The sequence below is a fragment of the Grampus griseus genome (genome assembly GCF_964374135.1).
Source record: "Grampus griseus genome assembly, chromosome: 14".
In the NCBI taxonomy this organism is placed as follows: Eukaryota; Metazoa; Chordata; class Mammalia; order Artiodactyla; family Delphinidae; genus Grampus; species Grampus griseus.
The window spans coordinates 68,174,275-68,189,945 of NC_139008.1; the positions used below are offsets into that span (position 1 = coordinate 68,174,275).

The 15,671-nt window shown below is 48.9% G+C and overlaps 1 protein-coding gene across 2 annotated transcripts in view; it reads left to right on the top strand.

The window, feature by feature from the left end:
- PPP1R16B (protein phosphatase 1 regulatory subunit 16B) overlaps window positions 1–15,671 on the top strand; it is a 72,718-nt gene that overhangs the window by 35,440 nt on the left and 21,607 nt on the right. For both annotated transcript variants that reach the window (XM_082670841.1, XM_082670842.1), the window contains exon 2: window positions 15,004–15,074. In XM_082670841.1, coding sequence (XP_082526967.1) covers window positions 15,004–15,074 — 71 coding nt within the window. The remainder of the gene's footprint in view (window positions 1–15,003; window positions 15,075–15,671) is intronic.

Genomic DNA, 15,671 nt, shown 5'->3' on the forward strand with positions numbered 1-15,671 from the left:
GAAAGCATTCCTAACATGTAAACCGTTCAAAGTGGCAGGATTTGAAAAAAAAAAAATGTGGCAGGATTTGGCCATTGGACCATAGTTTGTGAACCTCTTTGCAATACCAACAAAGAGGTTATTATTATTGTTGGTCGCTGTTTAACTTCCTACCCAGCGCGGGAATCCCAGCTTCAGCATTTGCTTCGTGGGGTCAGCCAGCTTGAGACCTCATTTCTGCCCTAGAAACTCTTAGCAAAAATATAGTTCTTACCATTCGCCTACCATTCTGTTTCTGGTTTTAGTTTTATAGTGAAATTAGAAAATCCTGATTATAAAGGTTGTCCATACCTAGTTTTAAATGTTTGGAAAATTCTGGCAACCATAAAATAAAAGTCCCTGATAGCCACAGTTAATATCTTAATTTTTTTCCCAGTGAGAAGTGTGTATCTGTGTGGACACATGCATTTTTCCTTTCCAATGCATTTTTCCTTTCCAATCGAGATTGCATTGAATGTATAGTTTTGGTTTTTTGTCTTTCCATTCTATGTTATATATCAAGCATTTTCCTATGTCATTAAAAATTCTTTAAGATACCAGCTGCAGAATATTCCATTACATGGATGTTCCATATTTTACCTAAGCAGTCTCAAATGTTTAAACATTTGGGTTGCTTTCAATATTTCTCAATTATAAGCAGTGTATGTAAACAATGCTACTGTGAACAACCTTGTCAATAAGTCTTCCCCTCCCGCCCCCAACCTGATCTTTTCTTTAGGCTGTCAAAATTGTGGTTTTGACTTACATACTGACAATTTGTGTTGCACTGAATTTTGCTTTACTGATTATGATTTCATAAGTTTTCCTAACTGCTAACAACTTCGCTTTCCCCACCTCATCAACAGCCCCGGGCAACCACTGATCTGATTTCTGTTTATGATTTTATTTTGAAGTATTTTTCAAAAATCAACCTAAAGTTAATTACCTCCTCTTCTTGCCCTGAATTCTATTCTGTATCACAGTGATGTCGCCACCCCCGCATTCCTTGTGTTTGCATTTGCCTGTTTTATATTTGAGCATCCTTTTATTTTCAGTCTCTCTGTTATTTTGTTGGGATGTATCTCTGGTTAGCAGCACATAGTTGAATTTTTTTCTTTTAGGCAACGAAATCTCTACTGCTTTATAGAGGAGGATAAATGATTTTGTTTATTGTTATAATGTTTGTGTTTTGGTCATCTAATTTCATGCTTTGTGGCATTTGTGTTTCTGTTGTTTCTCTCATTTTGTGACTTTCATGAATACTATGTTTATTTGCTTTTATCTTTTCCATTGATCCGGAAGATATAAATCCTGATTTTAATTTCTCTGGTGGTTACCTTTAAAACGTTCAAAGATCTTGTTTAATTTCCTCGGTCAGACAGGCGGAAGGAAGCCCAGATTGCGATTTGTCCCTGTCCTGCATAACTCTGTGTTGAGGGAGAGAAGCAAGACACAGCATCTTTAGGAAGAAATTGGGAACTGGGCAGACAGGCGTGGGAAGTGGGGGGCTTTGGGACAGCAGAGGGGGATCAGGGAAAGCAGACAGAAGGTTCAAAGTGAGCAGATGGGAGCTAAAGGAATTTCCCCCTTCATAGGAAACTTGTTTTCTCTGCCTAAATATTGATAGGAATGGATTTTATTCTTGGTTATATTTGGGTGAGGACCTTTTGTCACTAGTTATGCCGGAACCACCAGTTGTGCCTGGAATCACCCAGACTAGAAATGAGTTTCAACACTTATTAGCTAAGTGAGCTTGAGCAAACCATAGTTTTCTTTTGAATCAGTTGATAATAGCACCTAAGTCATAGGGTTGTTGTGGGGATTAACTGGGCTGAGACATGTAATGTCTCAGCATAGTGCCTCACACGTGAAAAGTATTCAACGAATGCTAGATATTGTTATGATGGCTGTGAAGCCATTTTAGTGTTTATGTGTATGCAGCACCTACCTGCAGGCCTGGAAATATTTTTTATCTATTGCTTCCCTGGAGATACGATATAATTGGGCTGTTTAAAAAAATTAAGGAGAGAGAAGCAGAAAGAGCAATGAGGTGAGAGAGATGGAGTTGGGGACGCAACAGGAATTCAAGAAGAGGAGTGCAGGGCATTTGGGCGGAGGGGAATTGGGATAAAAGCTAATACCTTGGAGAGTTCCTGGGTGGCCAGGCTCTGCAGGGTGGATGGGAGATGGGGTTCCTGGGTCTGCAGGGAAGCTGCAGGAGGAGCTGCTGGGAGAATTCTGGAAGCAGAATTAGTGAAGGACAGGGACCTGGCACAGCTGGGGACTGATGTGCTCATGAATGCAATGGGGGAAGTTCAGGGTCGTGCTTCTGGACCAGCAGTATCCTTGCCTTGAGTCCCTGAGATAAATTCCTGTGGGGGTGAGAGGGCGGGGAGGCCACAAGATACCTATGGCGTGAGGGAGCTGACAGAAGGGGAGGAAGGGAGAGGGACAGAGGGCAGTGTACACAGGCACAGTCTGGAGATTCGATGGAGAAACCTTGCAGACCCATGTCTTCTTCACATTAGATGAGTTAAATGTAGTTCTCCATCCCTTGGAGGAAATCTAGTACATAAATGTCTGCTCCTACATTATGAAGAGATTCCTTTCCCACCCTCGCTTTTCAGAAAGACTATGCATTTTTCAAGAGGATTAACTGTAGCTTCTCCCTGGTTTCTTTTTGTTTGCTTCGTTATTTACTTATTCTTCATTTTTTAGAGCAGTTGTAGTTTCACAGCAAAATTGAGGGAAGGTACAGAGGTTTCCCATACACCCCCTGGCCCCATACATGCATAGCCCACCCCCATTATCAACAACACCCATCACAGTGGCACATTCGTTACCGTTGATGAGCCTACAAGGACCCATCACAGTCATCCAAAGACCATAGTTTACATTAGGGTTCACTCTTATGTTGTATATTCTATGGATTTGGACAAGTATGTAATGACATGTATCCATCATAAAGGTATCACACAGAGTATTTTCAGTGCCTCCCAAAGCCTCTGTGCTCTGCCTCTTCACCCCTCCCCCCTCCCCAACTCCTGGCAACCACGGATCCTTTTACTGTCTCCATAGTTTTGCTTTTTCTAGAATGTCATATAGTTAGAATCATACAGTATGTAGCTTTTCACTCTCACTTAGTAATATGCATTTAAACTCGATAGCTTATTTATTTTTAGCACTGAATAATATTCCATTGTCTGGATGTACCACAGTTTATCCATTTACTTACTGAAGGACATCTTGGTTACTTCCCAGTTTTGGTGATTATAAATAAAGCTGCCATAAATATCTGTATGTGGGTTTTTGTGTGGACATAGTTTTCAACTCCTTTGGGTAAATACCAAGGAGTGTGATTGTTGGATTGTATGGTAAGAGTATGTTTAGTTTTGTAAGAAACCATCGAAAGTGACTATACCATTTTGTGTTCCCACCAGCAATGGATGAGAGTGGTCTATATTTATGTGGGTCTATTTCTGGGCTCTCTATACTATTCCACTGATCTATTTGTCTATTATTTCACCAATATCACACTGCCTTGATTACTATAGCTTTATACTAAGTCTTAAACTCAGGTAGTGTCAGTCCCTCAACTTTATTTTTCTCCTTCAATATTGTGTTGACTATCCTGGATCTTTTGCCTCTCCATATAAACTTTAGAATCAGTTTGTCAGTATTCATAAAATAACTCATTTTTGATTGGGATTGCATTGAATCTATAGATCCAGTTGGGAAAAACTGACATCTTGGCAATATTGAGTCTTCCTATTCATGAAAATGGAATACCTCTCCTTTTATTTAATTTTTAAAATTTCATCCATCAGAGTTTTGTAGTTTTCTTCATATAGATCTTGTACATATTTTGTTAAATTTCCCTGGTATCTTCAGTTTTATCTTCTCATAGAAGAAAAACAATTTTTCTTGTTCATTCTCTCAACAAATATTTGTCGAGCTCTTACTCTAGGTGCTGGATACCCCAGATAAGAAGACGGACAAGATTTGCCCACATAGAGTTTATATTCTAAAGGGTCTGAAATCATTTTTCTGGCACACACCTAATACTAGATATAAGTTACATATGTCCAGAGACATCTGGGTAGCTGATACGAGTCTCTGTCAAAAAATCCTGCCCAGCTCAGCCATGTGCCCTGGGCATGGAGGCTCTAGAAAAGAGATTATAGCTTCATGTCTGGTGCACCCTTGGCCATCTTGTCCTCACAGTCATGTGGACATCAGAGATGCTAAGACAGAAACTGGCCTCTTTGCATTATATAAGCCAAGGGATGAAGATTCTCTCTGAGATGGAAAAGTCTGTGGCCCAGCCCAGCCTGGGAGCCTTGTTGTCCAGAGGACAAAGCATAAAATATCCCGAGGGAGGATGCTCTGGCCAGTTCTGAGGATTGAGTAGGAGCCAGGCAGGCTCTCCTGACCCCTGTAATCCTCACAAATGGACCAGGAGCCTATGTCACAGTAGCTAGAAAGTTTGTGGTTCCTACTCCTCTACCCGTCCAGAGCTGATAGTCTAGTAAAGACACAGACAGATCCATACACAACTACATTATGGTGTTAAGTGTTCTTGTGGAGGGAACAGAAAGCACATGAGAAGGGTACCTGGCCCAGCCTGGGGAGGCTTCATGGAGGAAGGGACACTTAAGCTGAAACCTGGTTAAGAGTTAGCCAAGTGAAGTGAAGGCAGAAAAAGACAGACAGAGGGAATAACACACAAGAAGGCTTACAAATGCAAGAGAGAGAGTGGTGCATGGGTGGTCCTGAAAGGGTCCATGGTGGTGAGGATGGATGATACCAGGAGAGGTGAGCAGAGGCCAGATCATATACAGCCCAGTGGCCAGTGGCCTCCTCCTTCCTTCCCTTCCATTAAGTAAAGATTGAATACCTACTGTGTACTGGCTATCATCCTCGTTCCTATGGGTACAGCGATGAATGCAACAGGTGCTTACTGACCTCACAGATCTCCCAGGCTGGCAGGGGAATGAGCTTACAGCAGGATGCTCAAGGTCAGCTTGGAGCCCCTTGTTCTCCTTTTAAAATTGAGGTATCATTCACATACTAGAAAATTCCCTCTGTGGTCTTTGGTACGTTCACAAGGTTGTACAACAATCACCACTAACTAATTCCAGAAAAATTTCATCAAAAGTTTACCCTGTATTCATGAGCAGTCATTCCTCATTCCCTGCTCCCTTCAGCCCATGACAACCACTAATCTACTTTCTATCTTTACGGATTTGCCCATTCCGAACATTTCTTATAAATGGAATCACACAATATGTGGTCTTTCATTACTGGCTTCTTTCAGTTAGCATGATGTTTCAAAGGTACATCCATGGTGTAGCACATATCAGCATTTCATTCCTTTTTATGGCTACATAATATTCCACTGTGGGACTAAACCACATTTCATTTATCCATTCCTCCATTGACGGATATTGGGCTTGTTTCCACTTTGGGGCTATTGTAAATAATGCTACTATAAAATCTGTGTACAAGTTTCTGTGTGGACATGCGTCCATTCCTCTTGGGTCTATACCTAGGAGTGGAATCACTGGGTCATATGGTAATTCCATGTTTACATTTTGAGGAACTGCCAGACTGTTTTCCACAGCAGCTGCACCATTTTACATTCCCGCCAGCAATGTATGAGAGTTCCGATGTCCCCACATCCTTGCCAACACTTGTTATTGTCTGACCCCTCTTCTCGAATGGGCCCTGGAGGGGGGCTACCTAAGGAAGAGCAAGGCCTGGCTCCTGGGCCCTGGGCCTGGGGCTGTGACTTTGAGTCCACCCTCCACCATGGCTGAGTCATTGCCCGGGATCCGGGGGTGCACTTCCTGCCTGTGGGATGGGCTGCACCAGTTCCTGCAGAAACCGTTAGACTTGACTCCACCCTCAGCCCAAGGCGGCTGGGCTTCCCTAGAAGCAGCTATTTCTGGCTCTTTCTGCTCCAGGGAGGAGCAGTAGTGGGTAGAAAGGTTGAAGTTGCTCAGTGGAATGATTTGGGAAGCGCAGTGCACTGAGGACCCGAGACAACCTTGACTTGGGAGGAGAAGAAAGAGGCTGAGAGTGCTGGCCCTTCTGGCATGGTTAAAGCAGTAGACTGGGCCCCCTGCAGCCCTGACAGCACCCTGAGGAGGGGCAGAGGGGGAGGGAGGGCCAGAGGAGTTGGTTTGACCAGACCCCAGGTGCTGGACCCCATGAAACTGAGCAAAGTGGAAGGGGAGGAAACAGGGCCAGCAGGGGGCACGACTTTCCAAGGAGGAGGTGCAAGCCTAGGGGGTGGGGTGCAGCAGCCAGAGGCCGGCCATGAGGATGCTTCACATCAGGGATGGGGTGGGGTCTGCCTAGAACGGAGAGGCAACAGGAAGATAAACAGAGGAAGTGGTGGAGCTCAGGCTCGAGTCAGCCCCCGAGTTGCCACTCATTTGTCACGGGACCTCAAGCTAAGTGTTAACTTCCTGCCCCAGTGTCCTGTCTGCAACCTGCTCTAATAAGAAGGTTCTGGGATGACTGTTAGCGATCGTTGTCTTTATTATCATGTACTGAACAATGAACTGTTGGCAGTGGTCTTGACCTTTCTTCTAGCTTTTTGTCAATGGCTTTCTTCACGCTAATATCTGCATCCATCTTGCACATCTCTTTGCTGCCCACCTTCCCTTCCCCGTGTCCTTGTTTGGCGCAGTTTTAGCAAAGTGGTTAAGTGTTCAGCCTTTGGAGGTGGCCAGACCTGGGTTAAAATCCCAGCTCTGCCATTCCCAGACACGTGACCTTGTGCAAGTCATTTCACATGTTCAAGCCTGAGCCTCAGTTTTCCCATTTGTGAATTGGGGTGATGGTAGCAGGCAGTTAATTTATAATAGCAGGTCATTAGTCCTCATAACTGGCTTAGGAAGACTAATGGATTTGATGGACAAAGTGCTTGCTGTACAGTCAGTGCTGGATTGTAGAAAGGACACCAAAGGTGCAGGAAAGAGGGAGTGAGGACTGGTCTCCTGGGTGGGAGGGTCATGATGGTGCCTGGGGCCTGGCCTGGAGGTGGGCTCAGGGACTCCTACGGTCAGCTGCCATGTCTGGCTGTATCGCCACTGGAGGCTTGGGGAGGGGTATTCGCTGCTTCATTTCTGTGCAAAATCCATGCCTGTTGCTTCTCAGTCCTCAAGTCACACTCTTTGTGTTGTGTCTGCAGGACTATGCATGTGTCCCCAGGGAGAGACCATGTCCCACCGTCCCAAGGCCCCCCTGAACAAGCAGCCTTGTGGGCCCCCAGAGCATTGCGCATTCCCTCCATTCCTTCCTGCCTTTGTTCATTCACACAATAGATTTTTTAAAATAAAAATTGTATATATTTGGGCTTCCCTGGTGGCGCAGTGGTTGGGAATCCACCTGCCAATGCAGGGGACATGGGTTCGAGCCCTGGTCCAGGAAGATCCCACATGCCGTGGAGCAACTAATCCCGTGCGCCACGACTACTGAGCCTGCGCTCTAGAGCCTGTGAGCCACAACTACTGAGCCCACATGCCGCAACTACCGAAGCCCACGTGCCTAGAGCCCGTGCTCTGCAACAAGAGAAGCCACTGCAATGAGAAGCCCCCGCACTGCAACAAAGAGTAGCCCCCGCTCTCCGCAACTAGAGAAAGCCCGCACAGCAACGAAGACGCAACACAGCCAAAAATAAATAAATGAAAATAAATTTTAAAAAAATTGTACATATTTAAGGTACACAATGTGATGTTTACCTGATTAGTATAGTCAAGCTAATTAGCATATCCATCTCCTCATATAGTTACTTTTTTGGGGGTTAAAGGGTACAAAGTTGGTTAAAGGGTACAAAGTTGCCATTATGTAGGTTGAATACATCTATAGACCTGATGTGAAGCGTGATGATTATAGTTAATAATGGTGCTGTATTGAGTACTAGAAATTTGCTAAGAGAGTAGATTTCAGGTGCTCTCACTGCAATAGATATTTCTTGACCCCCTGCTCTGAGCCAGCCTCCATGCTAGACACTGGGGATACCAGTCGATGGGGCTCCCTGCCCTCATGGAGCCCCCAAAACTAAACAAATCACTATATAATTAATATATGCTAACTAATGACCCTATAATTATAAATTGCCGTAGGAGCTACTGTGAAGCAGAAATGCAGGCTTTTATGGGAGAGAATAACTCAGGCAACTCGATTAAGATCACGGAAGGCCTCTCAGAGGAGGTGACATTTCAGCTGGAATTGGAAGGAAGAAGAGGAGTTTGCTGGCCCAAGTATGGGAAGAAAGAGGGCTCTAGGTGCAGGAAACTGTGTGTAAAGGCCCTGAGGAGTTCAGTTTTTGTTTCGTTTTGCTTTAAGAAATGGAAGAAACCAGTGTGACTGAATTGGTGAGGGTTTCAGGGAGTGGGGTTTGGAGGGAGGGACAAAGTAGGGGTGTGGAGGGTCAGAACTAGATCTGACCTCCTAGGTCAGCACCTAGGAGGTAGTGGGAGGATGAGGCTTCATTCCTGGGTGTTGGGTGGGAAAGGAAGCGAGATGGGAAGGGAGGAGGGCTTGGTGAGTGGGTGTCCTGTGAACGTGATTGTGGAAGTCATGTGGCCAGGCGACAGCAGCTCAGCCCCAGGGCGCCCCCAGCAGATGTAGGTTGTCCAAGGTCCGCCTCCAGTAAGCAGACACCTCTGCCTTGCTGTCCCTGATCCCCCAGGGCAGGAGCAGGACCCACACCTGTGGTTGCACGTCACTCACCAGCCCGAGGTCAGGCGTTCTGCTCTGTGGGGTGGAGTGGGTCAGGTGGCAAAGAAAACACAAGCTTGTCAGCAGTGATTTCTCCCCAAAGGCAGCCGCCACCAGCTTCCTGCCGAGATGGGCCAGTTCAGCCTCGCTCGCTACAGCTGGAGACGGAGGGGAACAGATGGGCCTGCTTGGCCCAGATTCCAGCCAGATTGCCAGGGAGTTGTGGGTGGAGCGACGGGCTTGGCGCCAGGAGCAGGAATACATGAGGGGAGGGCGGGAGCCACCTCTTTGCCATCGCAGAGGGGTCTTGCCTTCACGGGGGGTGGTGGGGACATTGGCTGTGGCCTCACTGTGGTCCTTGAGCCAGCAGATGCTCGGAGCTCCCTGGAGAGAGATGACCTCTGTCTTTTAGGACCAGGTCAAGGGCTCTTGAGAAATGCAAGATATCCATGATTACATCTCCAGCACCCAGCACAGGGTGGGACCCGGCAGGAGCTCAGTGGTTGTTTTTTATATTTATTTATTTATTTTGCGGTACGTGGGCCTCTCACTGCTGTGGCCTCTCCCATTGCTGAGCACAGGCTCCGGATGCACAGGCTCAGCGGCCATGGCTCACGGGCCCAGCCGCTCTGTGGCATGTGGGATCTTCCCGGACTGGGGCACGAACCCGTGTCCCCTGCATCGGCAGGCGGACCCTCAACCACTGCGCCACCAGGGAAGCCCTATTTTTAATATAAATGATAGTAGTATCTTTCAGGCATTGTCTTACTTAATCCTCACAGCATCCCCACAAAAAAGATGCTGTTGTGATCCCCATTTTACAGATGAGGACACTGAGGCACAGAGCGAAGGAATAACTTGCCTAAAGCCACAGCTAAAGAAATGTGTGAGGACAGAGGGTCACTTGGACAAACTGATGGGCAAGCCTGGTGTTGGTGCTTTGGGGGCAGACCTGAGGGTGGGCAATCAGGAGAAGTGGTGGACATGCCCAGCTGGAGAGGAGAGCATGCCCTTCTTGTCTTTGTCCTCTCTGAGCCCCAGCCAACCCTCAGATCCCCCTAAGCCAGTTACCTCCATTGTGCAAGGTGCTTGGAGAGCAAGAGAAGAACCTGGAGGGCTAGGAACATAGGATGGCCTGGTCAGGTTGACCAGGCTGCACACTGCACAACTCCAGAGCTAGCCATTCCCATAGACTATGTTGAGAACAGTGTCCCCCAGAATTGTGCAAGGTGGTAGCCCTGTAGGTGGACCACACCATGCAGGACCGTGAAGACCAGGGTCATCAAATCTTTTCTGTAAAAGGCCAGATAGTAAATATTTTAGGTTGTGCGGGCCATACATCTCTGCTGTAAGTACTCAACTCTGGTGTTGTAGGGTAAAAGCATTCACGGGCAATATGTAAATCAATGAGTGCGGATGTGTTCCAAGAAATTTTAATTTATGGAACCAGGCTGCCTGCCAGATATGGCCCTTGCACCATAGTTTGCTGACCCCAGTGAAGGCCAAGGAAGGATTTTGAACTCTATTCTAAGAGCAATGTGGAACCACCAGAGGGTTTTAAGGAGGGAGTGAGAGAAGGCAACTTTGTGTTTAATTTGGCCCCTGAGATGTCTGACCATGACCCCGGGGCTGCCATGTTTCTTCTGTCCTGGTTGTGGGTCCCTGAGCCCTTCTGTCTGCAAGAAGAGGCTTGGCCTGGGACGCGAGGGCCTCTGATGCTTGCAGGGCAGAGGTCACTCTGTCCACTCTCCTTTCCCCCTCCTCCCCATACCAGCTCTCAGCCCGGCTCTGGTTACTCCAGCAATGCTGGTTCGCATTCCTCGCCTCAGGGACAGAACAGAGCAGCCTTGTGGCTAAGAGCCTGGGCTTAGAAATCAGAGGGTCTGATTTCCTCCACTCGGTTGCACGTGGCTGTGAGCTGCACTTCCCTGACCCTCTGTCTCCTGTTCTCCGTAAGAGGAATAATTAGACATGAACCCATGAAAGAAAGTGGTTCTGCATGTACCTGGGCACATAGGAGGCGTCCAGTAAGAACACACTGTAGATAGAAGAATCATTTTTCTTGCTGAACCCCAGAGGCAGGAAAACCTGGCCAGGCCCTGGGTGGTGGGGTCTTTGCTCCAATGAGTTGTGTCCAGAGCCAGGCTCCCAGCTAAAGCGTTAGTAGAACCACGGAGGGGGCCTTGGCTCGTGACTATCGATGGCTCCTTAGAGATGAGGATGACTTGTCCTACCTCTTGGGCTGAAAATAACTGCCCAACATTGAAGTAATTACATGTTTTAGGCTCCCGTGCCATGTGGAGAACACCCCGATAATTACTGCACACGGGCTCCCGTGCCACGCGGAGAACACCCCGATAATTACTGCACACAAAGGATGCTTTTGGCATCTGATGCTCCATTTTTGCCTCAAAGAGTGTCTCCTGGACCAGAAGCCTGGTCCACCACCCACCCCCAAAGGAGAACCTTCCAGAAACCCATCCTGCACAGGGACATCATGGTCACTTCCACTCTCCCAAAGGTCAGCTGTCAGGCCCAGGACAACCCCACCAGCCCGTGGACAGGCTGGGCCACAGTCTTCAAACATGGCCTTGAGGCTGAGAACAGCTACCGTCCATCCTGGTAGGAGGACACTGCCGGCAGCACTGCATACTCCAGATGCGAGCCATACGGGTCAGCACTACAGGGTGGTCTGCTGTGCTCGGAGATGGAGAAGCTGTGTACTTGGACTGAGCTAAGGGTCTGCCAACTAGGTCAGGGTCCTGGAAAGGTTGTTGAGGATTTACCATGTGCCAGGCCTTAAGGAAAGAGCAGTAAGTGCCAGGTCACTGTCCTGCCCTACAGAGGCAGACCCAAAGTCTACCATAATTACTCAAATTGTTACTTAATTACGGTTGTGATAAGGCTATACATGAGATGTATAGAAGCTCAGGGCATGCAGACCAGGGGGAGTGCCTTCGTCTGGAGAGTTTGAGGGGAGATGTACAGGATGAGGAGTGAGACAGGTGTGTGTGTGTGTGTGTATTAGAGATGGATGCATGGATGTGGGTGGATAGATGGTTGGTGGATGGGTGGAAGACTGGATGGATGCTTGGATGAGGGTGGACGGGTGGATGGATGGGTGGATGGGTGGGTGGATGGGTGGATGATTGCGTCTTCCAGGCAATGGGAACAGGCTATGCAAAACTCAGAGGCCAAAGGAAGTATGGTGACTCCGTAGCTGACAAAAGACCATTGTGGAAGGTGTTTGGAGTTTAAGAAGTGAGACTGGAGAGGTAGGTAGGTTAGGAGTCCTGTGTACAGCTGAGCAAGCTGTGCACTGCTCTGCCCTGGGCTGGGGGGTGCCAGTCTCACAGACCACAGTGTGAATGGTTCCCCCTGGAATTGTGCAAGATGGAGGTCTGCAGGCAGGGAACACATCGTGCAGACCTTCTATGCCATAGTAAGAGTTTTGGACGTTGTTCCCAGAGCAACGGAGTGCCACAGAAGGGTTTTAGCTCTTGGCGATGGGGCTAATTTCCATGTATAATGCCCCAGAGCAGCACTGTCCAATAGAAATTTCCGTGAAGATGGAAATGTTCTATTTCTGCACTTTCTAATATGGTAGCCACCTGTGTCTGTTGACCACTTGAAATGTGGCCAGAGCGACTGAGGAAGTGAATTTTGAATTTTTATGAGTTAACATTTGAAAGCCATGTGAGCTAGATGTGGCTAGTGGTTCCAGAGGCCCTGACTGTATCTGGTGTAAACTCCTGTCACTCTGACCCCCAGCAGCAATGAAAGCATCTAGGGCAAGTCTGCCGGAGATGTCACCTCTTGCCAGGACGCTGGGTGGAGGCCTTAACCACCCCTTCACAGGGGCCTCTGTTCACACTCAGGCCAAGGATGCCACTGGGGCTTTGGGTCCGGGAGCTGGGACTAATGAAGACGGCCCCCATCCCCACTGCTCCAGAGACCTCACCTTCTTCCCCAGCACTCGCTGGGGGTGCCGAGCAGGTATTCGGCCTGCAGAATGGATGGCCTTCCCTCCGCCGTTCACAGGTCACTCGAGTTTGTTCCTCCACAGCAGAGGCAAATCTAGGAGGAAACCACTGCGTCCCTGCCCCATTGCGTGGGTGGTGGGCTGTAGTGTGGAGATAGCACCCCCAGTGGGCATCAGGGGCTGTGCAGTTTGGCTCGTGCTTTGAGGAAGCCAAACTGGGTGGGAGTGGGAGGGGCTCAGAGGGGCCAGGCCCAGCCTGCTTCTCCCATTTGCAGGACCCAGGCCTCAGTTCCTGGCGTCATGAGGGCCTCACACACAAGCCAGCTTGTGTAGTCAAGTTCCTCCATTTGCTCTGCAAACGGCCACCCCTTGGTCACCCCTGCAGCCTAGAGGTGTATTTTCCCACTGCATGGTCCACACTTGGGAAGGTGGATCTGGGGAAGAGACCTGTGCAGGCCCTACCTTCGGGCTTGGAGACATTTGAACAGGGAAGGGTAAGATGGGCCAGGAGAGGAACCATGGGCTTTAATGGACTCCATGGGCACCTCACCCCATGGGAGCTGTGCAGCTGGAGGCTGGCCAGAGACGGGTATCCTAAAGCTTGGAGGCCATGGCAGGGGCTCCTGCTGCTGGCTGGAAGGGGCCTGCAGGGCTGGTGGGTTCGCTCGTTTGATGTCGGTCTCCTGCTGCCCAGACTCTGAGCCACACGAGGGCAGAGCCCATGCCTCTCGCTCCTTGGTGTATCCCAGCATCATTCCGCAGGCTGACATACGGTAGGTGCCTAATATGTGTGTACTGACTTCATGAATGAACGCACTGAAGACTCCCTGTGCTCTGGCCCAAGTTTCTGAGCAGGTGGACTTGAATATATTGATATGATGATGTACTACCAGTATGTGTGTGCTGACCCTCCCTCTTTCCCTTTGCCCTTGGGTCCAGGATGGGAACTAGGGCTTGAATGGGTTGGGGAGGATGGAGAAGGAGGGAGGGTCCCCTTGGAAAAGGGGAGGGAGTGGTCCTAAGCAAGTGGTCCTAAGCAAGAGGGTCCTAAGCAAGTGGCTAGAGTTCTCTTTGCCCTCCCACGCCCCAGCTCCCTCCCCCCTCCCACCATCCCTGAAAACACACACACACACACACACACACACACACACACACACACACACACACACACACATTAGACAAAGGTCTCAGGATGGAGGGCAGTTAAAGCCTCTGCTTAAAAACCTCAAGGCTCAGTAGGGCCAAAGCAGAGACATTTGGCACTTATGGGTGCAGGGACCTGCAGTGTTAATAAAAATAATAACAACCTCCACAACAAGTGCTGATGCTCAAACCATGTGCCAGACACCATGCTAAAACCCTGCCACAGCTCACCTCAGTTATTCCACATGATGTCCTGGTGAGGTGGGATTAACATCATCCCCATTTTATAGAATAGAAAACTGAGGCACAGAGAGGGAAGTGTCTTTTTTATATATATATAAATTTATTTTTGTTTATTTATTTATTTTTGGCTGCATTGGGTCTTCGTTGCTCTGCATGGGCTTTCTCTAGTTGCGGCGAGCAGGGGCTACTCTTCATTGCAGTGCACGGGCTTCTCATTGCGGTGTCTTCTCTTGTTGCAGAGCACGAGCTCTAGGTGCACGGGCTTCAGTAGCTGCACACAGGTTCAGTAGCTGTGGCTCGTGGGCTCTAGAGCGCAGGCTCAGTAGTTGTGGCGCATGGGCTTAGTTGCTCCGCGGCATGTGGGATCTTCCCAGACCAGGGCTCGAACCTGTGTCCCCTGCATTGGCAGGCGGATTCTCAACCACTGCACCACCAGGGAAGCCCCAGAGGGAAGTGTCTTGACTGAGGTTGCACAGCCAATAAAAACAGCACTTACATTTGAACCCAAGCCATTGGACACCAGAGTGTATGCTTTCAGTGACTAGAATGTTCTCCCTCTAGACAACAAATGTAAATCGCTTAGCTCTGTGCCTGGCGCACAGGAAGTGCTCAATAACCGTTAGCTCCTGTCATTATTATGCAGAGTAAGACAGGCAGTGCTCTCCACCTCTTGGAAATCCTGGACAAGAGATCTGTGTTCTGTGCCTCAGTTTCCTCATCTGTGAAATGGGGAGGTCTTGATACTTACCTCTCACCCATGTTGTAAGAAGTAAACAAGACTGTTTGTGTCAGGACCTGGGGGAGAGAGGGTCTTACCTGGGTCCCCCGCATCCCTGCACACCTGAAGTGTGACAGAACAGTCACTCCTGTCCCCTCTGTTGCAGTGCGCTACTTCCTGAAGAATAAGGTCAGCCCTGATTTGTGTAACGAGGATGGACTCACAGCCCTGCACCAGGTAAGGACCCGCTGGGGCCCCTGGTTCCCTGCTGTCTACCTGGACAGGTACCCCATCTCCCTGCTTTTTCCTGCCCAGAGCCCTCAGGGAGGAGCGGGAGGGGAGCCGCAGCTACCACATCTGAAAGGCTCTTGTCTGCTTTGGAGACGAGTGTGTCTGTTACAGACACGCCCACAGAGCCCCGTGCCCACATGCACGGCACACACACAGCCTCCGCGGACAGGGAGCCTTTGTACGCTGCGTCCTCACTGCCTGGCAAAGGGTTTGACAAACAAAGCAAGTTTGTCTGGAGCTTGACAGTTTCCGAAGCACATTTGTTCACACCCACCAAGGCATCCATCCACCCCCACGACAAAAGTGATTGACAGGGGGCTTATGTGACCTTCCTCAGGTCACACAGCCATGAACTCTGGCCAGGAATCATGTGCTATCACATCGTTTTTAGCGCAGCGAGATGGGCCCAGGCCCCTTTGGCTGGGGAGGGGCTGCTCTGGCTGTCATTTGTCACCTGGATGCTGCAGCAGCCCCCTATCTAGTCCCCAGCATTCAGGCAGCACTGCTCCTGATTCATCCTCCAAGCAGTGGCTGCAGGGATGC